At 47.7% G+C, this 24,768-nt stretch overlaps 1 protein-coding gene across 4 annotated transcripts in view; it reads right to left on the bottom strand.

Annotated features, from left to right (window-relative positions):
* Tctn1 (tectonic family member 1) overlaps window positions 1-15,603 on the bottom strand; it is a 20,385-nt gene extending 4,782 nt beyond the window's left edge. Inside the window, exons 1-12 of one of the 4 annotated variants that reach the window (XM_048342961.1) lie at window positions 15,310-15,603; window positions 14,428-14,548; window positions 12,882-13,012; window positions 11,095-11,246; window positions 9,228-9,327; window positions 8,429-8,538; window positions 7,205-7,225; window positions 4,770-4,901; window positions 4,266-4,391; window positions 3,406-3,486; window positions 1,951-2,096; window positions 192-354 (exon numbers count right to left, since the gene is read on the bottom strand). In XM_048342961.1, coding sequence (XP_048198918.1) covers window positions 192-354; window positions 1,951-2,096; window positions 3,406-3,486; window positions 4,266-4,391; window positions 4,770-4,901; window positions 7,205-7,225; window positions 8,429-8,538; window positions 9,228-9,327; window positions 11,095-11,246; window positions 12,882-13,012; window positions 14,428-14,548; window positions 15,310-15,529 — 1,503 coding nt within the window. In that variant the 5' untranslated portion in view covers window positions 15,530-15,603. Of the gene's footprint in view, window positions 1-191; window positions 355-1,950; window positions 2,097-3,372; window positions 3,487-4,265; window positions 4,392-4,769; window positions 4,902-7,204; window positions 7,226-8,428; window positions 8,539-9,227; window positions 9,328-11,094; window positions 11,247-12,881; window positions 13,013-14,427; window positions 14,549-15,309 lie in introns of all 4 variants that reach the window. The other 3 variants (XM_048342960.1, XM_048342963.1, XM_048342964.1) reach the window with 3 other exon arrangements.
* Window positions 15,604-24,768: the final 9,165 nt, after the last annotated feature.

Genomic DNA, 24,768 nt, shown 5'->3' on the forward strand with positions numbered 1-24,768 from the left:
CCATCTGTTTCCTAGGCACCTTACAGCCTGGCTGTGACTACCACAAGTTAGTGCATAGCCGGGAGCCACACAACTGCGGGGCAAAGGAAGGCACAGGAGGACAAAGCCCACCGTCCTTTCCCAAACCGATCCCCACTGCCTTCACCCCACCTCACAGAGTCCCTGTCTGAGGCCCTCCCTGCTCCCCCTACCTTCCCACTGGACGAGCGGGTGACGAAGTGGACAGGCACCCAATCCAGGATGTCCTGGGGCCGCGAGTTTCCGAAGGAGGCCATGTAGTCGGGGAAGGCCTGGCCCATCAGCAGCGCCACGACCTTCTGCGTAGCCAGCCCGCACGGGACAGCGGTGCTCAGCCTGCAGGAAGGAAAAGTCCCAACTGAGCGAAGCAGCCAAGGCCTGCATGGCCCCCAGTTCGGTTACTCTCTCTCTGTCCAGGAGGAAGAGGGAAAAGCCCCCTGCCCTGGGGGCGTCTTGGCCATGAAGATGAGCAAAAACCAAGTTTCTCAAACCAGGCTCCATTGTGAGACATGCTCTGTTCACCAAGTGTGTGGAAGTTGGGGAAATGCTGCCCTCTTGGCAACCCGTTCCTCCTGAAGGACTCTGAGAATTCTCCAGAATAACTAACAAAACCAAAACATCAGGGAGCAGCATTATATGGAAGTCACTCAAAGATACAGAAGGCTAAGCACCAGTGGCTCATGCCTATAATCCCAGCTATTTAGGAGGCTGAGGCTTGAGGATAGTGGTTCTAAGCCATTCGAGGCAGAAAGTCCATGAGACTCTTACCTCCAATGAACCCAAAAAGCCAAAGTGGAGATGTGGCTCGTATGGTAAAGTGCCTGCCTTGGGTGGAAAAAAATAAGGGACAGCACCCTGGCCCCAGTACTGGCAAATAAATAAATAAATAAGAAAGATTTGGGGGAGATTTTCATAAACTCAGCCACAAGAATGGCAAGTGACTACTCTGGAATGCGGTCATTGAGGGGAGAACTGGCCTCATCCAGCTGTGCAGAGCTATTTGCCAATTTCTATCATGTACAAATTTGAGAATAAAATGACTATAGCAAGTGGCGCTGTGGGTGAAGTTGAAGAATGCTAGCCTTGAGCTGAAGAGCTCAATGGCAGAGCCCGGGCCCAGAGTTCAAGCCCCACAACTGACAAAAAGAAAACTGGCTTTGGACTTTATGGAAAATGAATATTATGTAAGGATTTTAAAAAATAAACAACAATCTTTGTTTGGCTGGGAATGTGGCCTTGTGGTAGGGTGCTTGCCTAGCATGCATGAAGCCCTGGGTTCGATTCCTTAGCACCACGTAAATAGAAAAAGCCAGAAGTGGCACTGTGGCTCAAGTGGCAGAGTGCTAGCCTTGAGCAAAAAGAAACCAGGGACAGTGCTCAGGCCCTGAGTCCAAGTTCCAGGACTGGCAAAAAAAGAAAGAAAGAAAAAAGACAATAAGTAGCTGAGATCTCACTCAGGCTCCCTTCCTTATTTATTTATTTGTTTATTTAGCCAGTCCTGGGGCTTGAACTCAGGGCCTGAGCACTGTCCCTCAGCTTCTTTTTTGCTCAAGGCTAGCACTCTACCACTTGAGCCACAGCATCACTTCGGCTTTTTCTGTTTACGTGGTGCTGAGGAATCGAACCCAGGGCTTTATGCTAGGCAAGCACTCTACACTCCCAGCCCCTCAGGCTTCTTTTCACTGCTTACCTTGTGCTGTGTAAGGGAAAAAGCCAGAAACCAAGCAAGGACTCCCAGAATGCAAGTGCAAGGCAAGTTTACACAAGAGTGCAGCCCGCTGTGTTTGTAGGTGCGTGGTGTGGTCACTTTGCTACTGGTGGATACTGGTGGTCCCTGACAGGCGGCTGAGGCAGAGCCTGGCTAACATGGGGGGAAAGGGACTTTCTTTTCTGACACCCACCAAGAGGCCCTCATGGAAACAAGTGGCTCACCTTAGTCGACAGCCAGACTGCATGTCATAGCCAAACAGCACTGGGGTCCGGGGTCCCAAGCCTGCAAAGCAGTCTTGCTCGGGCCCGCTGTGGAGGATGGTGAGCTGTCCATGTCTATTGAGGGTCTGCACAATCCCAGACATTCCCACACAGTTAAGGCCCATGTCCAGTGGACCAGTGTCCTGATCCTCTAGTCTGCCCGGCCCACCTGTCAGCCGTGTGGCATCATGAGACCTGCCCCAAAACCCAACGTAAGACCCACCATGAGGTAAGAGGGTCATGGACTTCCCTGCCCTGGCTGGCTTGGAACCATGATCCTCAGATCTCAGCCTCCTGAGGAGCTAGGATTACAGGCCTGAGCCACCAGCACTTGGTGGCCTTTTTCATGAGTGGTAGATCCTCACAAGAAAATTCCTCACAAAGTGGCCCTCCAGCTGGGTGCTGGTGGCTCATGCTTATCATCCTAGCTACTCAGGAGGCTGAGATCTGAGCATCAGGATTCAAAGCTAGCAGGGGGATGGGGGGGACTGGGAATATGGCCTAGTGGCAAGAGTGCCACTGGGTTCAATTCCCCAGCACCACATATATAGGAAATATATAGGAATATATAGGAAATGGCCAGAAGTGGTGCTGTGGTTCAAGTGGCAGAGTGCTAGTCTTGAGCAAAAAGAAGCCAGGGACAGTGCTCAGGCCCAGAGTCCAAGCCGCAGGACTGGCAAAATAAATAAATAAATAAATAAATAAATAAATAAATAAATAAATAAATAAGCTAGCAAGGGCAGAAAAGTCTGTGAGACTCTTATCTCCAATGAACTACCAGAAAATCAGAAGTAGCACTGTGGCTCAAAGTGGTAGAGTACTAGCCTTCAGCAAAAGAGCTCAGGGACAGTGCCCAGGCCCTGAGTTCAAGTCCCATGACCACCAAAAAAAAAAAAGTGGCCCTTCAAAAGTAAGTCTACATTTTTGTTAAGTCACCAATTTTTTTAGGAGTTTCATTTTATTATTTTTTTGCCAGTCCTGGGCCTTGAACTCAGGGCCCGAGTCCTGTCCCTGGCTTCTTTTTTTGCTCAAGGCTAGTACTCTACCACTTGAGCTGTAGTGCCACTCCTGGCTTTTTTTAATATATAGGTGGTACTGAGGAATTGAACCCAGGCCTTCACGTATGTGAGCGAGGCAAGCACTCTACCACTAGACCACATTCCTAAGCCAGGAGATTCATTTTAAATGTGGAAGTGAATACACCCAAATGCCAACTCTTCTGTTTTAAGATTTCAGTTCTAAACCACTGGCATGTTCTTGGTCTCCTCTAGTCTTCTTCCCTTTGGCACACACACACACACGAACCTGAGGGGAAGCTCTGGGCCATGTCTGGTCTCTCCTTCCCACAGGTCGTCCACAGGGCCCCAACAGAAAGAGAATCACCTTTCTTACCAGACCCAAAAAAGGATATCCACTGTGAGGCCGAAAGCCAGCCAGCAGCGGGAGCCCTGGCACGTAGCCCGGGTTTCCACTCACAGGAACTGGCTTTGTGTGTTGCTGCGGAATGATACAGAAAGCCCCTGTGAGCGCTGGGGATAGCAGGGACACATGGGAAGCAGTGACACGCTGGGGACAGCAGGGGCACGCGGGGAGCAGTGACACACTGGGGACAGCAGGGGCACGCGGGGAGCGGTGACACGCTGGGGACAGCAGGGGCACGCGGGGAGTGGTGACACGCTGGGGACAGCAGGGGCACGCGGGGAGCGGTGACACCCTGGGGACAGCAGGGGCATGTGGGGAGCGGTGACCAGCACAGGTTTCTTTCCCCTGGGGAGCATGAGATCCACCCACATAGCTGGAAAAGCACGCGCAGGTGGAAAGGAAAATGCTCGGGGCCCACAACTGCTTTCCCCACATATCAGCTTCCGGTTCCACTTTTTTTGTTTGGTGGTCATGGCACTTGAATTCAGAGCCATGAGGCCCAGCACTGCATGTGATTCTTCTACACTGACTTTGTCTCACTAAGAAATTATGATTTTGTTTGTTTTTGTGCTGGTACTGAAACTTGAACTCAGGGTCTGGGCCCTGTCCTTTGGCTTTTTTTGCACAAAGCTAGCGCTTCGCTACTTGAGCCTCAGCTCCATTTCCAGCTTTTCAGTGGCTAACTGGAAATAAGAGTCTCACAGAGTTTCCTGTCCAGGCTGGCTCTGAACCTCAATCCTCAGATCTCAGGTCCTGAGTAGCTGGTATTATAAGCATGAGCGCCAGCACCTGGCTACCACTGTGCTCTTTCTTACTTGCCTGTGAAATACTTGAACAGAGCTGAGCCGACTCACCTGGAGAAAGTGAATTTCAAACTTCTGCTGCACATTGGCCACTGCACCGCTGAGAGAGCCCAGGAGGAAGGCAACACTTGCAGATGATATGCTCCCGGCCTCTGTGTACGTGAGGCTGTACTTGACCTAAATAGAGCAAAAAGATGCCCCATCGGCGCCCTCCACTCTCTATATTACAACCCAAAGAAGCCCCTGGGCTAAGGATTTTCTCTGCCGTCCCATCAGATGAAGTGCAGAGATCCCCAATGCCCCGCATCAGAGATGGGGTCACCTGAGCCTCTCCGTGCCCAGATTAGGCATTAATTCCACGTCAGCTGCTGCACTCAGTATTTGTACGAGCATCACAGCGGCAGCTACAAAACCCCGTCAACATTTGTTCAGGCTGAAGGAGACAGGCCAACTCCCTGAGAGGGGCCAGGGTCCCTGTGGAGGGCACCCCACAGCCCCACAGGACCAGAGCCTGCCTCAAGCCATGGGCGCTGGCAGAGCAAGTGGGGTGCCCACCTCAAGAACAACGTTAATGCAGAGTCCATCCTGGCCGGTGAGGAGAGTCGGCCGCAGGACTGCCGTGTCTTCCAGCCGACTCAGCGTGTGGTTCTGAGAACGGACGGTGATGGACTGAATGGTGATGGGCACCTGCGAAGGGACAACAGTGAAGAGAAACCTGTGCCAGGAGCTGGTGGCTCACACCTGTAACCCTAGCTATTTGAGAGGCTGAGGACTGGAGGATCAGTGTTCAAGGCTAGCCTGGGAAGGAAAGTTACCAAGACCCCTTTCTACCCCACAGCCGGGTACAGTGACAACTGTCATGGTAGCTACGGGAGGCTGGGATTGGGAGGACAGTGGTTCCAGAGAAGTTGGGCAAAAAGTCCAAGAGAATCCATCTCAACAAGAGGTAGTTGGGCAGGTGGTACTCGCCCGCCATCCCAGCAGTGAGGAGCCTAAAGCAGGACTATGGCCAGGTGCCAGTGGCTCACATCTGTAATTTTAGCTACTCCAGAGGCTGAAGTCTGAGGATCAAGGTTCAAGTCCAGGCCGGACCAAAAAAAAGTCTCTAAGCTTCTTATCTCTAAAGTGAAAAGCCAGAAGTAGAGCTGTGGGTCAGGTGGTAGGTATGGGTCAGACTTGAGTGAAAAAGCTAAGGGCTAGTGCCCAGGCTCTAAGTTCAAGCCTCAGTATGGACACACAAAAATAGTAGGTGGGGACTGGGGATATAGCCTAGTGGCAAGAGTGCTTGCCTCGTATACATGAAGACCTGGGTTCGATTCCCCAGCACCACATATACAGAAAACGGCCAGAAGTGGCGCTGTGGCTCAAGTGGCGGAGTGGTAGCCTTGAGCAAGAAGAAGCCAGGGAGGGACAGTGCTCAGGCCCTGAGTCCAAGGCCCAGGACTGGCAAAAAAACAAAACAAACAAAAAATAGTAGGTGGGGCTGGGGATATGGCCTAGTGGCAAGAGTGCCTGCCTCATATACACGAGGCCCTAGGTTCGATTCCCCAGCACCACATATACAGAAAACGGCCAGAAGCGGCGCTGTGGCTCAAGTGGCAGAGTGCTAGCCTTGAGCGGGAAGAAGCCAGGGACAGTGCTCAGGCCCTGAGTCCAAGGCCCAGGACTGGCCAAAAAAAAAAAAAAAAAAAAAATAGTAGGTGAACCAGGCCTCCTACCAGATACACACCTGGGCAGAAAGCGAATCTCTATTTCAAAGAAAGCCTCTTCTTTAATCCAAACAAATCCCACTGCTAGTTTCTTTTTTCCTTTTTCTTTTTTGCCATTCTTGGGGCTTGAACTTAGGGCCTGAGTACTGTCCCTGGGCTTCTTTTGTTCAAGGCTAGCACTCTACCACTTGAGCCACAGCACCACTTCTGGCCTTTTCTGTTTATGTGGTACTGAGGAAACGAACCCAGGGCTTCATGCATGCTAGGCAAACACTCTACCACTAAGCCACATTCCTAGCCCCTAGTTTTTTCTTTTCTCATCTCTTTAATTCAGTACAATCATAGGTTCCACACAGGAAGAACATATATGAAAGGTGATCATGAATTATTACAAACCTGGCTTTTAAAATTATTATTATTTTCAAATAGTTGTACAAGGGCATTTCAATTTAACATGTTAATTTCTGTATACAATGTTTCTTAACCAGTCATCTCTTTTTTCACCATTCTCTCCCTGCTTTCATTTACCACATTTCTGCCCAGAGGTATCATCTTGATCACAGAACATTCCTGTAGACTCTGCTTACAAAAGCCCACTGACTTGTGCCTCACACAACCGACCATCTTCTCGGAGCCAGTGAGCCAGATACACTGAGTGCTCACTCGTGGCCATATGCATCGGAAAAGGCCAGTGGTCAGCACACCAGGTGAACAGGTGTAGAGACACTGCTGTTAATCCCACGTGGAACAGCCCCTTCCCTCCCACCCCACAGGGTGTGTGGCGGGGAGGGGTGCACGCCTTGCATCATGGGCTGCGCAATGAGCACAGATCGTTATGGGCGGGGGGGGTGGGGACAACACTGCTTGCGTCACTCAGATGGAAACAAATCTGATGAACTCTAAGTCCAGCCAACTAAATGTGATCTGACAAAACCAGGGCCACATGGGGACATGCCGCTAGCTCCTGTGCTTGTCATTGGCAGGACAAGCTCTGCTGTCACTCCCACACCTGCATGGGAGCCCCAGGCTGCCCATTACACACGGGGGCTGCTCTGTGCCATGACAAAGTGAGACCTGAGGCCACACAGCCAGTATCCCAGTCCTGTCTACTCAGGAGGCAGCGATCTATGAGTAGTTCAAAGCCAGCCCAGACAGACATTTGTGAGACTCCAACACAACCAGCAAAAAAACAGGCCAGAGGCGTGGCTCAAGATGCACTGAGTTCGAACTGGTATTAGCAAAAAAGAAAGAGAAAAAGACACACACATACATATTACTTACATGTGTTGCTGAATTAGGCACCTAGGAAAGAAAGAAACCACACATATTTGGTAAGAACATCGAAGACCATTTCTACAGCCCTTTCTGACTTTGCTTCTAGGTCGTGCTCACAGGTCCTGGCTTCTGGTCACTATTTCCTGTGGCTACACGGGCACAATGGGCTAGCACTCCTGGTGACTGTGGCTGCCCTTGGCCCTGGAGGCCCCCAGCCTCCACACAGTGCTCTGCTGAGAGTCCGCCCCATGCTAAGCTCCTGCCTGCCATGCAGTAGGGTTCTCCTGAGGGGCACCGCCCTCCCCCCACTGCCTGGCCACTGCCAGCCTCATCTTCAGGGGGAGCCTGCGGGGTAAGCGTGGTACCCCGATGTCTGAGTGCTTTCAGGATGGCTGACAAGTGACACTGCCCAGAGAGCTCACAGGCCGAGGGGTCCTGTCCAACCCGCGCTGGTGGCTCATGCCCGTACCCCTAGCTACTCAGGAGGCTGGGATGTGAGGATCATGATTTACAGCCAGCCCGGGCAGAAAAGTCCATAAGACTCATCTCCAATTAACCAGCAAAAAGCCGGAACTGGAGCTGTGGCCCGGGTGGGTCTCACTCACTCACTCTGACTCAACACCAGTCACTGCAATTAGGAGACATGGCCTCTGCTCCAGGCCCAACAATCCCCTTCCCATCCTTCCCTGGCTTCCATCAGCCAGCCAGAGACAGAGGGCTCTGTCAAGAGACAGCTTCTCATCCCAATATGGCCTCTCTGTCATTCACTGATAATGAGGCTTTCATGACTTGTCTCATTCAGAGACACAAGGTATTGACTACCATCACAATGAATGCAAGCAAAATATGATCTATCTGTATAAAAACAAAAATTATTTACAAGATTGCTTTAATAATCATTGGTACCGGGCTGGGAATGTGGCTTAGTGGTAGAGTGCTTGCCTAGCATGCACGAAGCCCTGGGTTCAATTCCTCAGCACTACATAAACAGAAAAAGTCAGGAGTGGCTCTGTGGTTTAAGTGGTAGAGTGCTAGCCTTGAGCAAAACGAAGCCAGGGATAGTGCTCAGACCCTAAGTTCAAGCCCCAGGACTGGCAAAAAAAAAAATAATAATAATATTAATAATTGGTACCAAAGTACTGGGAAGAGAAAGTTTGAAACTTCAAAGTTGGTCACCTTCTGGATTATACCAAGAATAGCCAACAAGCACAGCAAATCAGTTCCACTCACCCCCATAATCACAGGGCTGCTGTAATGAGCCATGCTCAGGGCCTCGGTTTCTCCACACTGCTCCACACGCACTCTTCGGGTGCACTTAACAGCCTTATTCACCAGAAACCCTGGAGATCGTAACATTCCCGGGAGTGGACACAGAAGAGAAGAAAGTGTCAGAAACCCTAACTGGAATGCAGGCAATGCTGCAAGTCAGTTCCAGTCCCCCACCCCCACCAGAAGGCATCTAACACAGGGCCAAAGGCACGCCCCAAATCCACACAAGGTGCAGAGGACCCTGGATACTCCAGTGCCGCCCCCAGCCCCATGGAGCTTCTGGTCCATCTTTCAGAAATAGTCTGTGTAAGCAAAAGAAAAGATGTGCGTAAAAATTTTAAGTTATGGCCAGGAGCGGTGGCTCACACCTGCAATCCTAGCTACTCAGGAGGCTGAGATTTCAGGACTGTGGTGTGAAGCCAGCCAAGACAGGAAAGTCCATGAGACTCTTATCTCCAATTAACCACCCAAAAGCTGGAAGTGGCGCTGTGGCTCAAGTAGTAAAGTACAAGCTTGAGCACAATAGCTGCGCAAGAACACAACGCTCTGAGTTTAAGCCCCAGTACCAGTGTATGTGCATGCACACACACACACCAAAGTCCTCAAGCATGACTGTGTGGATGGGAATGGAAATCTATAACCATAGAACTTAGAGGCGTCTATGGACCCGAAAGTGCTGTGTGTCAGCCAAAGCCTCTTTGGCTACAACTATTGCCACCCACAAAGCATAAAAGGGAGAAAAAAACTGGGCGTCTCCTACCTGCAGGACTGCCGTCGGTGCACAGAGACGTGGAGAGGGGTGAAGGAAGCCACAGAAATGAAGGTGAAGATGTGTGTGAAGTCTGTATAGGATCCCCATACTACAAACACAACAGTGAACATGTGTGTGAAGTGTGCATGGGAGTCCTGTACTACAAACACAACAGTGAACACAGGTGTGAAGTCTGCACAGGAGTTCCGTACTACAAACACAACAGGGAACATGCATGTGAAGTACGCCTGGGGTTACAGTGTTCACGAGGCTTCCTGTCACTGACCTGCGTGACCACAAGGGCCACACAGCATGGCTGGGGTGTCACTCTGTGGCCGAAGCTGGTCTTCAGCTCTTAATCCTGCTCCACCCTCCAAAGTGTTAGGATTAAAGATGCAACAGTGATTTCACCCCTTTTAAAAGGATGTGTGCACTGTGTGTGCCTGTCACTGTACTGTAGGCTTTTTTTTCTCTCTCTATCTTTTTTTTTGTGCCAATCCTGAGGCTTGAACCCTAGTCATGGGCACTGTCCTTTAGCTCTTTTGTCGAAGGCTAGTACTCTACCACTTAAACCATAGATCCACTTCTGGCTTTTTGTGGTTAACTGGAGGTAAGAGTTTCATAGCCAGGTGCCAGTGGCTCAGGCCTGTAATCCTAACTACTCAGGAGCCTGAGATCTCAGGGTTGTAACCACAAAGCCAGACCAGGCAGGAGTCTGTGAGATTCTTCTTTTCTTTTTCTTTTTTGCCAGTGCTGGGGCTTGAACTCTGGGCCTGGGGGCTGTCCCTAAGCTCTGGTACTCAAATTTAATGCTCTACCACTTGAACCACAGCTCCACTTTCAGCTTTTTGTGGTTAACTGGAGATAAGAGTCTCACAGGCTGGGAATATGGCCTAGTGGTAAAGTGCTCGCCTTGTATACATGAAGCCCTAGGTTTGATTCCTTAGCACCACAGATATTGAAAAAGCCAGAAGTGGGGCTGGGAATATGGCCTAGTGGTAAAGTGTTCGCCTTGTATACATGAAGCCCTGGGTTCGATTCCCCAGCACCACATATACAGAAAACGGCCAGAAGTGGCGCTGTGGCTCAAGTGGCAGAGTGCTAGCCTTGAGCGGGAAGAAGCCAGGGACAGTGCTCAGGCCCTGAGTCCAAGGCCCAGGACTGGCAAAAAAAAAAAAAAAAAAGAAAAAGCCAGAAGTGGTGCTGTGGCTCAAGTGGCAGAGTGCTAGCCTTGAGCAAAAGAAAGCCAGGGTCAGTGCTCAGGTCCTGAGTTCAAGCCCCAGGACTGGCCAAAAAAAACAAAACAAAACAAAAGAGGCTTACAGACATTCCTGTCTGGGCTGGCTTCAAATCACAATCCTCAGATCTCAGCCTCCTGAGAACCCAGGGTTACAGGCATGAACCACTCGTGGCTTGGATGAGTTGTATATATATATATATATATTTTTGGCCAGTTCTGGGGCTTGAACTCAGGGCCTGAGCACTGTCCCTGGCTTCTTTTTGCTCAAGGCTAGCACTCTGCCACTTGAGCCACAGCGCCACTTCTATATACGTGGTGCTGAGGAATCGAACCAAGGGCTTCATATATACGAGGCAAGCACTCTACCTCTAAGCCACATTCCCTAGCAGAGTTGTGTATTTTTTTTAAGGTTAATAGAGCAGAATTCTGCAGAGATGAAAACACAACCTGACCTGAAATCAATCCTATGTCCAGACTTCAAACATTCAATTTTAATTTCCATCCTCTTTCACTCACAGACACAAATACTAATTTTTTTTGTGCATGACACCAATTCTGAGTATCCAGGGAGGCAGTCCATGGGTTACTCATTGATAATTACCTTACAAGGATGCAAGGACATAGTTTGAGGCTCACCTTATACTTCGCAGTGTCTAGAGCTTCCTGACTGGTTCTAAGAGAAACATCTGATTCAGTATTCAACATGAAACCACTAGATGTCTTCATGGATCTGTCAAAAGTGTTTTCATCAGGCACTTCTGGATTAATAAAGGACAGTGCAGGTTTATCTGTTATTAGGGAAAAAATTTTACATCAGCACACACATGGCTATTCTATATGACATCTGTCATAGTCTAGAAGCTAAAGTGTTAAGCAAGAAGAATTTTTTTGCATATTTCCTGCTCCCAGGATTTCCTGAGAATTGTTAAATAAAAAGATTCCCTGCTTCTGACTGTGGGACAGGGATGGTTCCTCATGCGTACACGGAAATAGCATAACAAGCCACGCCAGCCACGCCAGCCACACCAAGAGGAGCCCTTCACATTCTCCAGTCTCCATAGAAACTGAATCTGCCATGGAGTCTGCTGCTGCCTCTTGGGAGGGGAGGCTTCCCTGATGGCCAGAAAGAGGGAGCGATGGGCTGGCCTGCTTGCCGGGCTGGCAGTAGGGCAGAGAATGGGACAATCACTGCTCAACTGTCTTCAGGTAACAGATGACAGTGCATCACCTGTTCTCAATCACAACAAAAACAAAACAGATAAGACACTGAAAAAAAGGTAGTGAAATTTAGCCTGGACAGACAAATCCAAGAGACTAATCTCCAATTAATCACCAAAAAGCTGGTCACCAGCTTTGAGCAAAAAGGCTAAAGGACAGAGGGGACCAGACCCCAAGCTCAAGCCCTAAAATTGGCACACACACACACACACACACACACACACACACACACACACAAATAAGATCATGAAATTTAACTGATAAATCCATAAATGTGTCTCTTATCTTTGAAATGTTGAGGACATTTCACATTCATACTTACTGGAACTAAATACTCAGCTAAAAATAAAGATCCTGCTTTCATGCAAATAATCTTAGTAAAAATAAAAAGAAAAAGGAAATAGTAACCACAAGTACTCTTCTAACGTAGACGTGATTTTCAACCATTACACAAGAGGAAATAACTAAAACCTACATGTATACATGTAAATCTGGATTCCTGTGCAGGTGAGAGTAGAAATGCTTTGGAAATCAAGTGTAAGAAGGAACTCAAAAGAACACTCTAAGCCGGCACTCACAGCTCACACCTATAATCCTAGCTACTTAGGAGGCTGAGATGTGAGTATGAAGGCTAGAAGCAAGATGTGGCAAGAAAGTCTCTGAGACTCTTATCTGCAATTAACTACCCCCTGAAAAACAAAAAAGCCAGAAATAGAGCTGTGGCTCAGGTGGTAGAACACCAGCCTTGAAACAAAAATCTAAAGGACAGCATCCAGGCGACTTCAATCCCCAGTACAAAAAAAAAAAAATAGACAAACACAACAAAATGAATCTTTTTGTTTGGTGGTGAGGGGGGGCTTGAATTCAGGGCTTGAGAACTGTCCCTGAACTTCTTTCTACCATTGAGCCACAGTGCCACTTCTGGCCTTTTCTGTTTATGTTTATGAAGTACTCAGGGCTTCATGCTTGCTAGACAAGCACTCTACCACTAAGCCACATTCCCAGCCCAACAAAGTAAGATTTTTAAATGTGCACGCCATAGGTCTATAAAAGTTACTTTCTGCTCCCTGTAAAATGGTCTCCAGAGATGGATATTATTCACACAGAATGACTACTTTAAATCTAAATGAAGGACAAAAGGTTTTCACGAGATAATTTTAAAACTTTCCAGGGTTTCACAAAATAGACTGGCATTGAATACTTACAGTTCGTAATATGAATGCAGAAGATGGATGGATTGATCTGGTCAACAAGTTTGAACACCCTCTGTGGAGGGTTTGCTGTGAAATTCAGTGAGTAGATGGCTGCTTTGTGACTACAAAACTGGCTATCACTCCTGAAAGTTAAAAAGATTAACAACGCAAAATTTCAAAGCAGCACACAGTCTTAGCAAGATGACAAAGCCAGCCAGTCACATGCTTGCACTGTACTGGTAGCAGCTACAGTGTTTAACATTAAAGCTTTTTTTTTTTCTCTAACAGAAAATCATCATCATCATCATCATCATCTTTAAGGAAATCTTTTCCCAAGGTACAAATTTGATACAAATGAACCTGTAAACTCTGTATCAATGACAAGAAACTTCTTTGGAACTTTAGATTGGTTAAGTGTAATCCTAGCCACTTGGGAGGCTGAGATCAGAGGATCAAGGTTCAAACCCAGCCAGGACAACAAAGTCCATGAGATTTTTATCCCCAATTCACCACCAAAAATGCTGGAAGTGCTCTACTCAAGTGGTGGAGCACTGCCCTTGAGCACAAACCCCAGGGACAGTGCCCAGGCTCTGAGTTCAAGCCCCAGTATAGGCACACACACACACACACACACACACACACACACACACACATACATGCACACACATATCTACAACTTTAGATTGTTTATAAGTATACAGAAGGGATCCAAAATTTCTTATTAAATAAAGCCATCTCCAGAGGATTGTGAGAGTCAAAGTGGGGATGATCGAGAAGATTTATGGCTTAGAAATGTATCATACATGGGCTGGGGATATGGCCTAGTGGCAAGAGTGCCTGCCTCATATACATGAGGCCCTGGGTTCCATTCCTCAGCACCACATATACAGAAAATGGCCAGAAGTGGCGCTGTGGCTCAAGTGGCAGAGTGCTAGCCTTGAGCAAAAAGAAGCCAGGGACAGTGCTCAGGCCCTGAGTCCAAGCCCCAAGACTGGCCAAAAAAAAAAAAAAGAAAGAAAAAAGAAATGTATCATATAGCCAGGCACCAGGGGTTCGTGCCTGTAATCCTAGCTACTGAGGACGCTGAGATCTGAGGATCATGGTTCAAAGCCAGACTGAGCAGGAAAGTCTATGAGACTCTTATCTCCAATTAACCCCCAGAAAACCAGAAGTGGTGCTGTGGCTCAAAATGGTAGAGTGATAGCCTTGAGCAAAAAATCTCAGGGACAGTACCCAGGCCCTGAGTTCAAGCTCCACGATTGACCAAAAAATAAAATAAAAAGAAATGTACCATACTGCCTGGCACCGATGGCTCATGTCTATAATCCTAGATACTCAGGAGGCTGAGATCTAAGGATCTCAGTTTGAAGCCAGCTGGGGCCAGAAGCCCATGAGCCTCTTCAATTAACCACCAAAAAGCTGGAAGTGGAGATGTAGTGCAAGTAGTAGAGCATCAGTGTTTAATGAAAAAACTAAACAAGAGCATAAGGCTCTGAGTTCAAGCTTCAGTACCAGCCATGTCCATGTGTGCATGCACACACACATGTCATATACTTACGTGACAACTGGAACTGAACAGGTAGAGAAGACACTGAAATCTGTGGAGCTACAGTCAGGATCACAGCAGCAGTTGATATCACACTGTGCTGGGGACAAGTCACAGACACACAGAGAGGCAACTGCAGAAAGAAGAGCAGGTCCATCAGCAGGTGGTGACTGCCCCCTACCTATGCAAGGTGTCCTAAGTCAGCTTCATAGGAAAGGGTCACTTTACTGTGCTGCTGTGCTGGGGTGGGGGGTAGGGGTGGCGGTAATCTCCCAAGTGGAGATGTGTTCATTTGAACCCAGGCCTCCTCCAAGTGGCTCTTCATTCGACTTGTTTGGAAAATTCTATTTGTGGTCTAGCTACAATTTGGTAAGCTGAATATGAAACCTAAATCACCATACTTTTCAGGTGATGCTGATGACTAAACAGGTTTAAGAACTGGCACATCTATCTTACCTGCCAAAATTAACATATCTTTGATAATTTACAATAAAGCATGGAAGAGAAGTGGGAATTGCCCCACTTAGCAACGGTTACATACTAACACACTAAACCACTGGGAGGTTTTCATTGTGTTTGGGTGGGGGGAGTCCTGGGGCTTGAACTCAGGGATGGGGCTAGCGCTTCCAGCTTTTTTTGGTGTCTCATTGTAAGAGTCTCATGGACTTTGCTGCCCCAGCTGGATTTGAACCCCGATCCTCAGAACTCAGCTTTCTGAGCAGCGAGGAGAATTCAAGGTTCAAGGCCCACGTGTCCATTTCCACCACTACCTAGAAACTTCCTACTGCGTTTCATCGGCTGGGATTCTTCATTTCTGGCCTTGAGCACCCCGCCCTCCACGCTAGATGTGGATCACGGAAGGCCTCCGGTTATTGGCCCTCGGTAGGTACCCACCGTCTGTGACTGGGACGGGCCTGGGGCCGGATGGGGGCTCCGGGGCCCGGGGGGACCCGAGGGTCCTCGGCGACAGGGAGGGTCCGGGAGTGGCCGCGGCCGCCTCGGTGGAGTTGAGGCCTTCCGTGGTCTCCGCGGGTGTGGCCGCGGCCTGCGCGCTCACCGAGGCCGAGCAGCCCAGGAGCGCCAGCAGGAACGCGGGAAGGCCGGGCCGCGCCATACCACCGCCAGCGCGTTGCCTTGGCAACCGCGACAGGCTCGCGCGGGGCGTCCTGGGAAAGGGTCCGTCAGGTAGCGCGCGTTGCTGGGAGATGGGCGGGGCGGAGCCTCGGGGGCGGGGAAGGGGCGCGGCCTGGATCCGGGTCCCCTGACCGAGCTGGTGGTACTCAGCCCACTGCCGTGCTCCGTTAAGCAAACGTCATTCCCGGCCTGGGAAGGTGGCTTGGCAGAGGGCTTGCCCAGCATGCATGAAGCCCCGTGTTGGATTCCTCAGCACCACATATATAGGAAAAGCCGGAAGTGACGCTGTAGCTCAAGATGTAGTGAGCAAAAAGAAGCCAGGAACAGTGCTCAGGCTCTGAGTTCAAGCCCCAGGAGTGGCAAAAAATTAAAAAAATAAAAATAAAATGTAATTTCCAGTCCAGCGCCTGTGGCTCATGGTTTTATCCTCAGCCTGCTCAGGAGGCTGAGATCTGAAGCTTGCCAGTCCTGGGTCTTGAACTCAGGGCCTGAGCACTGTCCCTGGCTTCTTTTTGCTCAAGGCTAGCACTCTGCCACTTGAGCCACAGCACTGCTTCTGGTCATTTTCTATATATGTGGTGCTGGGGAATCGAACCCAGGGCTTCATGCATGTGAGGCAAGCACTCTACCACTAGGCCAGGTTCCCAGCCCCTCTGGGAGACTCTTATCTCCAATCGACCACCAAAAACCAGAAGTGGTGTGGCTGAAACTTTTATACAGACTAAAAACTTTGGCAAAAAATTGCAAATCTCTTCTATTCCATGAGTTGCCCTTCACAAGGTTGTTTGCTTGGTTGGATGAAAGCTTTTAAGTTTGAAGGAATTTTCTGTATTTTTTCTCTGTATTTTTTATTTTTTGCCAGTCCTGGAGTTTGAACTTAGGAGCCCACGCACTCTCACAGAGCTTCTTTTGCTCAAAGCTAGCACTCTACTTGAGCCACAGCGCCACTTCTGTTTATGTGGTACTGAGGAATTGAACCCAGGACTTGATGCATGCTAAGCAAGCACTCTACCACTAAGCCACATTCCAAATCCCGTTTCTTTCTTTTTTTTATTGCCAATAGTTTTAACATACTAACCAAAAAATCAATGAAGCTTGTCCTTTATGTGTTCTTCTAGAAAGGTAATAGTTTGAGCTCTCCCATTTAGATGTTTAATCTATTTTGGGTTCATGTTTCTATGTGCTTTCTAAGGTAAGATCCAATTCATTCTTCTGTGTGTTTTTCCAATGGCATTTGTCAGAGAGCCTCCATTTCCAATTATACAGTGGTAGTATCATTGTTGACAGCCGTCAGCCATGGGTGCAGAGAGTTCTTGTCTGTGCTATCAAGGCTGACAAGTATTCCAAAACTGTACTACAATTGTTCACCCATTCACATTCATTGGGTGAAGGAATTTTTCCTGGGCTTTCTCTATTTTCAGTGGTTACAAATAAAAACCACAATATCCATTCACATAGAGATTTGTGTGAACATATGTTTTCCTTTCTCTTGGGCTCATACCTAGGAGGAGTGAGATTTCTGGGTTAGACAGTCAGTGTGAATTTAAATTTAGAAGAAACTGCCCACATTTTTGTTTTCTTTTTCTTTTCTAGAGTGACTATCCAATTTTGCATTGCTATCAGCAATGTGAGAGTTTTAACTGTTACTGTGCTTATGAGCAATCATGATGGCCAATTTTGTTTGTCTTTTTTCCTTTTGCACCAATGCTGGGACTTGGACTCAGGGCTTTGAGCTATCATTTGGCAAGGCTTGTGCTCTATCCCTTGAGCCACTTCTGGATTTTACTGGTTAGAGGTAAAAGTCACATGGATTTGTCACCCTGGTAGTTAGGATTATAGGCATGAACCACTGGCTCTGTTTTTAGCTAATCTAATAGATTTGTGATAGTATCTCATTGTGGGATAATTAGTTAGATTTTTTTGTGCCAGTCCTGGGGCATGTGCCAGTCCTAGGCCTGGGTGCTGTCCCTTAGTGTTTGTTTTTCTCAAGACTAGTGGTCTACCACTTGAGCCACAGCTCTACTTCCAGCTCTTTTTGGTGGTTAATTGGAGATAAGAGCCTCACTTAGCCTGCTTAGGCTGGCTTTGAATCTCAATCCTCAAGTCTCAGGCTCCCGTAGCTTACTACCATAAGCCACTGGTGTCTGGCGCTGGAACTATTCTTTAAAAACAAACAGGGCTGGGAATATGGCCTGGTGGCAAGAGTGCTTGTCTCGCATACATGAAGCCCTGGGTTCGATTCCCCAGCACCACATATACAGAAAATGGCCAGAAGTTGTGCTGTGGCTCAAGTGGCAGAGTGCTAGCCTTGAGCAAAAAGAAGCCAGGGACAATGCTCAGGCCCTGAGTTCAAAGTCCCAGGAGTGGCAAAAAAAGAAAAAAAAAGATTTAAAAACAAACAAACTCTTTTTGGGGTGGAAAAATATTCTACAGCCAGTGTTTGGGCTCGAACCCTATAGTAACTGTGTGACCTTGAATGTGGTTTCTAGTGCCCAAGTCCCCAAATGCAAAGGCATCCTCTCCAAATGGGGGCAGAGGATGGAACAAGGTATTTCCTATGTTGCCAAAAGGCTTAAAAACATTATTGGGAAAAGATGATAGGTGTAAGAACCCAGGATCCTCAATATGAAAGGACAGGATGATGCTGATTAACTCAAAAACCGCTCAAAAGAAAACTGTTCATCTTGCCTGGAAGTGGGCCATTGTCCAAGGTTTAGCAGGTCGCACTCTTGCAATTCCACTTTCTACCTGTAGGTGACAGTCTCTGTCACCAAAACTTGGGTCTTCTCCCAGGACTGACCTTGAATGGGAGAAAACTTCATTTGGCTCTGGTTTCCTGAACAAGCATTCACTAGGTGCCTGCTATGTGTGAGGAACCAGAAGACAGCACTGGTCAGGTGACAGAGCCAACAATGAGCAACAGCTCTAGAACTTCATTGTCTCCAAAGAAACATCCAGTGAAGACGTGGTGTGAGGCAGAGCCCAAACTGGAGTCCTCACTCACAAGCTCAATGCCCTATTTTATGAAAACAAACAAGAAATGTTGACATAAACCAGTGGCTTTGCACCTGGCTAATCTTAGCCACTCAGGAGGCTGGGATTTGAGGATGAGGCTGAGATTTGAGGATGGCAATTCCAAGAGAGCTGAAGCAGAAAACAGAAAAGTCTGTGTGGCTCTTACCTCCAATTAACCAGCAATAACCTGGAAGTGAAGGTGTGACTCAAGTGGTAGAATGCCAGCTTTGAGTGTAAAATCTCAAGGACAGCAGCGCCTAGGCCTTAAGTCCAAGCCTCTCCCCTTCCCCCCAAAATAACTAACAAATGGCAGATTTGACCCATCAATTACATTATTTCAGCCAGGAAATGGATTTGTATTTGCTTTGCTATTTACTATTGATTAAAGACTCAGATTCTTTTTTTTTTTTTTCTTCCAATCAGGGCCTAAGCACTGTCCCTGGCTTCTTTTTGCTCAAGGCTAGCATTCTGTTTATGTGGTGCTGAGGAATCGAACCCAGGGCTTCATGCATGCTAGTTAAGCACTTTACCACTAAGCCACATTCCCAGCCCCTCTTTTTATTTTTAATTTTTTGTCAATCACGGGGCTTGAACTCTGGGCCTGGGCACTGCCCCTGAGTTCTTCAGGTCAAGACTAGCATTCTACCACTTGAGCCACATCACCACTTCTGGTTTTCTGGTGGTTAATTGGAGGTAAGAGTCTCATGGACTTTCATGCCCGGGCTGGCTTTGAACTGTGATCCTCAGATCTCAGCTTCCTGAGTAGCTAGGATTACAGGTGTGAGCCACCAGTGCCCAACTAAAAGCAGTAGTTTTTATAGTTTTTGTGCTGGTCCTGGCGCTTATACTCAGGGCCTGGATGCTATCCCTAAGCCTTTTTTCTCCAAGCTAGCACTCTACCACTTGGGCCACAGCTCTACTTTCAGCTTTTTTAGTGATCAGTTGGAGTTAAGAGTCTCACAGACTTTCCTGCCCGGGATAACTTTGAACTGTGATCCTCAAATCTCAGCCTCCTGAGTAGCTAGGATTACAGGAGTGAGCCACTGGTGTCTGGCCTTACAGTTCTTATTGCCCTGTAGGAGATTAACCAGTTTGTATCTAACCAAGTTTTCTATTTTCTCAAAATGTTCTCTCAGTCTGTCTCACCGTCTTACTGTTTGCTTCTGTCAAGATGAATAAATGTTTGTTGTGTGTTCCTTCTATATTTGAATGAGTCACCTTTTAGGTTTTGACATTCTGGTTTGCTCTATTTTGTTGTTCTCTAGTAATTAACAGTAGCACCTATAAACTAACAAAAGAGCCTGTGTTATAGAGAATGGTTTAAAAAAAAAAGAAAAAACCATTTAGGCCAGGTGCCAGTGGCTCACTATAGTGGCTCATTACAGTGCCTGCAATCCTTGCCTTGAGCAAAAAAGCTTAAGGATAATGCCCAGACCTGAGTTCAAGCCCCAATACTGGCACGTGTGCGTGCATGCATGCACACACGCACACACACACGCACACACGCACACACACACGAATTTACTGTTCTATATAAAGTGAGTTAGGGAGCCAATTTCTTTTTTTCTTTTTTTGTCAGTCATGGTGGGACTTGAACTCAGGACCTGGGTGCTGTCCCTCAGCTCCTCTGCTCAAGGCTAGCATTTTAGCACGTTGAGCCATAGCTCCACTTGTTGTTTATGTTTGTTTTTGTTTTTGTTCTTTTGCCAGTCCTGGGGCTTGGACTCAGGGCCTGAGCACTGTCCCTGGCTTTGTTTTGCTTAAGGCCAGCACTCTACCACTTGAGCCACAGAACCACTTCTGGCTTTTTCTGTTTGTATGGTGCTGAGGATTTGAACCCAGGGCTTCATGCATGCTAGGCAAGCACTCTAACACTAGGCCACATTCCCATCCCCCACTTGTAGTTTTTTTAGGTGGTTATTGGATATACAAGTCTCATGGCCTTTCCTGCCCAGACTAGCTTTGAACCATGATCCTCAGATTTCAAACTCCAGAGTAGTTAAGATTACAGGCATGAGCCACTAGCACCAGGCAATGAGACTCTTATTTCCAGTTAACCACCAGAAAATTGGAAGTGGCCCTTTGGCTCAAAGTGGTACAGTGCTAGCCTTTAGCAAAAGAGCTCAGAAACATCACGAGCCTTTAGCATCAGAGCGCAGAGACAGCACCCAGATTGAGTTCAAGCCCCATGACTACCACCACCAACAACAAAAATCCTATCTGCCTTCCTCCACTTCAGGCAGCTAGTTTTCCTCTATTTGTCTCTCTTCTGGTAGTATGACCAAGCATATCTTAAAAACAACAATAAAAACAACTCAAGTCCTCTTTGATTTCCCGAACAGACCTATTTCCACCAGCCTGGCCATATGAACTCCCTCCCTTCTTAGTTTAAGTTGTCCCTGCCTACAACCAGGACGCATGACTGCTATACGATAAGGGCACTGTTCTTCTCTTTGTTTTCTTTACTAAAACCATACTCCAGTCAGAGTTTGACTTTCACCCAGGTCAACTGCTAAGGGCAGAGCGTATGCAATAAACAAACCAGAGTCAACTTGCTGGGCCTCCAGCTTGCCCAAGCAGAACCCTTCTACCCACCAGCCAGCAACACTCATAAGCCCAAGCTCTGCCCGCTTTAAGGTAAGCCTCCTCCACAGGATGGGACCAAAAGGCTTTTTTCTCAATAATCTAATCCCCTGTTCCAGCTGCCAGCTGAGGTCAGAACTGTGCTCAGGCAGGCTAGGTCAGGGCCATGGCCAGCCCAGAGGTCCTTGCCCTCAGGTCTTTGCCAGTTAAAAATCCTGCTCAACAATTCCAGCTATCACAAACCAACCAGATTAAGAATTCAATCAGATTAAGAATTCCAGTTACCTGGAAGACCTTAGTCCTGACTACAATAGAAATTTTATCACCATGGGTGTTATAGCCCCCCAAAACATCTTAGTTTGAGTTTCCTGAAGAGCATTTTTTTTTTTTTGGTGCCAGTTCTGGGGCTGGAACTCAGGGCCTGAGCACTGTCCCTGGCTTCTTTTTTTGCTCAAGGCTAACACTCTGCCACTTGAGCCACAGCACCACTACTGGCTTTTTTCTATGTATGTGGTGCTGAAGAATCAAACCCAGGGCTTCATGTATATGAGATAAGCACACTACCATTAGGCCATATTCCCAGCCTGAAGAGCAAATTTTTTTTTTTTGGCCAGTCCTGGGCCTTGGACTCAGGGCCTGAGCACTATCCCTGGCTTCTTCCCGCTCAAGGCTAGCACTCTGCCACTTGAGCCACAGCGCCGCTTCTGGCCGTTTTCTGTATATGTGGTGCTGGGGAATCAAACCTAGGGCCTCATGTATCCGAGGCAGGCACTCTTGCCACTAGGCTATATCCCCAGCCCTGAAGAGCAAATTTTAATAAACCTTTTAGAGTATTATCAGGGTCATAATGAATTATTGTCCTTTGTCTCTCCAAACATTTTGTGTTTGTGCGAGTACTGGGGCTTGAATTCAGGGCCTATGTGCTTTCCTATCTTTTTTTTTTCTCTCTCAAGACTGGTTGCTCTACCATTTGAGCCACAGCTCTGTACTTCTGGTTTTTTGGTGGTTCATTGGTGATAAATGCCTCATGGACTTTTTTGCTTGGGCTGGCTTTGGCGTGATCCTCAGATCTCAGCCTCCTGAGCAGCGAGGGTTATAAGTGTCTCATGATGTTTCTGAAACTCTAAGCCCACTCTGAAGTGGATGCAGGAGTCGGGCAGCCAGAACTTCCAGGACAAGCGTTCTTTATAAGGTTGATGGGAGCCCCTGGCTAAATTGTGCTGTCTCCCCTCTAGATCAAGCTGATTGACCCTATTCAAGGCTGGGTCACTGAAGACTCTCTCCACAGGGACATGCTCCCACGATGGAGGAGGAATTTTGAGTGTTCAAGAGTTAGGAAGGATTTACAAAAACAGAAAAGGAAGCTGTGACTGGTGGCTCACACATGTAACCCTAGTTACTCAGGAAGCTGTAATCTGAGGATCATGGTTTAAGGCCATCCCGCCCACACAGGCAAGACTGTGAGAATCATCTCCAATTAACCACCGAAAAGTCAGAAATGGAGCAGTGGCTCAAGAGGTAAGAGCACCAGCCTTGAGAAAAAAGCTCAGGAACAATGCCTAGACTCTTAAGTTCAAGCCCCAGTGTCAGCACAAGTGGTTGGGAGAGGGAAAGGAGAAAGAGGTATAATGGGTAACAGGTTGGCCATTTTTTCCTAAGCCCATCAGTCAGACAAGTCACCCATATCTCAGGGACAGTTGGAATAAAGAAGTCAGACCTGTTTCCTTCAATCATTTTCGTGCAGAAAAGCAGAGGATTTGTTCCCTTCTATCAGTTGCCTTTGGGTTAGGAACTTTGTTCTGGATTCAATAAAGGAAGCCATGGTACCTGGGTCACATGATATATTGGCCAGGAGTCATTGTTTTGCAAGTCAAAACCAAGCTTAGACACTCAGAGAGACACAGGTGCTGGGAGTGACCTCCACTCAGGCAAAGTTGGATTGGGAATCTCAGCATTGTCCAGCCTGTGTCTTACCAACTCCAGCCTTGGCTTCACTCTTGACTTGATTCACAGGATGCTTCTATAACCAAGAAGTACAGGGGGGAAAGGCCACCAGTACTAAGCTAACAACCCACCAGCGTAGGATTCCTGGTGAGACTCTCTCCTTCTTAAAAACTTTTAGTGAGGGGCTGGGAATTTGGCCTAGTGGTAGAGTGCCTGCCTCGTATATATGAAGCCCTGGGTTCAATTCCTCAGTACCACATATATAGAAAAAGCCAGAGGTGGCGTTGTAGCTAAGTGGTAGAGTACTAGCCTTGAGCAAAAAGAAGCCAGGGACAGGGCTCAGGCCCTGAATTCAATCCCCAGGACTGGCAAAAAAAAAAAAAATACTTATAGCGAAATCTCATAATTGAATTTAATTGGTCTGACCCAGGACATGTGCTTTCTCTCTGGACCAATCAAGTTGAACCAAGAGAATACACTGCTATGATTGGTCAGCTCTGGCTTTTGTGTCTATTCTTGGAGACTTTGGTCCATTTTCATCCAAACTTCATGACCATAAATTGGATAATTCCTCAAGGAAAATCAGAATATTATGAGAGACACAAAAAAGTAAATCAGGGGCTGGGGATATAGCCTAGTGGCAAGAGTGCCTGCCTCGGATACACGAGGCCCTAGGTTCGATTCCCCAGCACCACATATACAGAAAACGGCCAGAAGTGGCGCTGTGGCTCAAGTGGCAGAGTGCTAGCCTTGAGCGGGAAGAAGCCAGGGACAGTGCTCAGGCCCTGAGTCCAAGGCCCAGGACTGGCCGAAAAAAAAAAAAAAAAAAAAAAAAAAAAGTAAATCAGAGTTTTGGTATGTAGACAAAGAAAGTGACACAAGGTCTTGGTATGTAGACCATGCTGATCTCAAACTCCTGATTATTTATTTATTTATTTATTTATTTTGCCAGTCCTGGGCCTTGGACTCAGGGCCTGAGCACTGTCCCTGGCTTCTTTTTGCTCAAGGCTAGCACTCTGCCACTTGAGTCACAGCGCCACTTCTGGCCATTTTCTGTATATGTGGTGCTGGGGAATCGAACCCAGGGCTTCATGTATACAAGGCAAGCGCTCTTGCCACTAGGCTATATCCCCAGCCCACTCCCGATTTTCTTGCCTCAGCCTCCCTAAATTCTGAGATTACAGTTGTGTTTATCATGCCCCCCTGGATGAACTCTGTGTGTGTGTGTGTGTGTGTGTGTGTGTGTGTGTGTGTGTGTGTGTGCTGGTACCGAAGCTTGAACTCAGGGCCTAGAGCTCTTGCCAGGCTTTTTGGCCCACAGCTTGTGCTCTACCACTTGAGCTATGCCTCATAGCTTTGGTGTTTTGTTCTAGTTTTTTATTTTTTGTCGGTCCTGAGGCTTAAACTCAGGGCCTGGTTACTGTCCCTGAGCTTTATTGCGCGAAGCGAGTGTTCTAACACTTGAGCCATAGCTCTACTTCCATCTTTTTAGAGATTAATCGGAGATACATGTCTCATGGACTTTCCTGCTCAGATTGGCTTCAAACCATAAGCCTCCAATGTCAGCCTCCAGAGTAGCTAGGATTACAGATGTGAGCCACCAGCACCCATTTAATGCTTCCTTGTAAGATGGTTATCCCTTTTCCTGAGGCTTCCCACAAACCCTACCCCTTCACA

This window comes from Perognathus longimembris, chromosome 3 (genome assembly GCF_023159225.1).
Source record: "Perognathus longimembris pacificus isolate PPM17 chromosome 3, ASM2315922v1, whole genome shotgun sequence".
Classification (NCBI taxonomy): domain Eukaryota; kingdom Metazoa; phylum Chordata; class Mammalia; order Rodentia; family Heteromyidae; genus Perognathus; species Perognathus longimembris.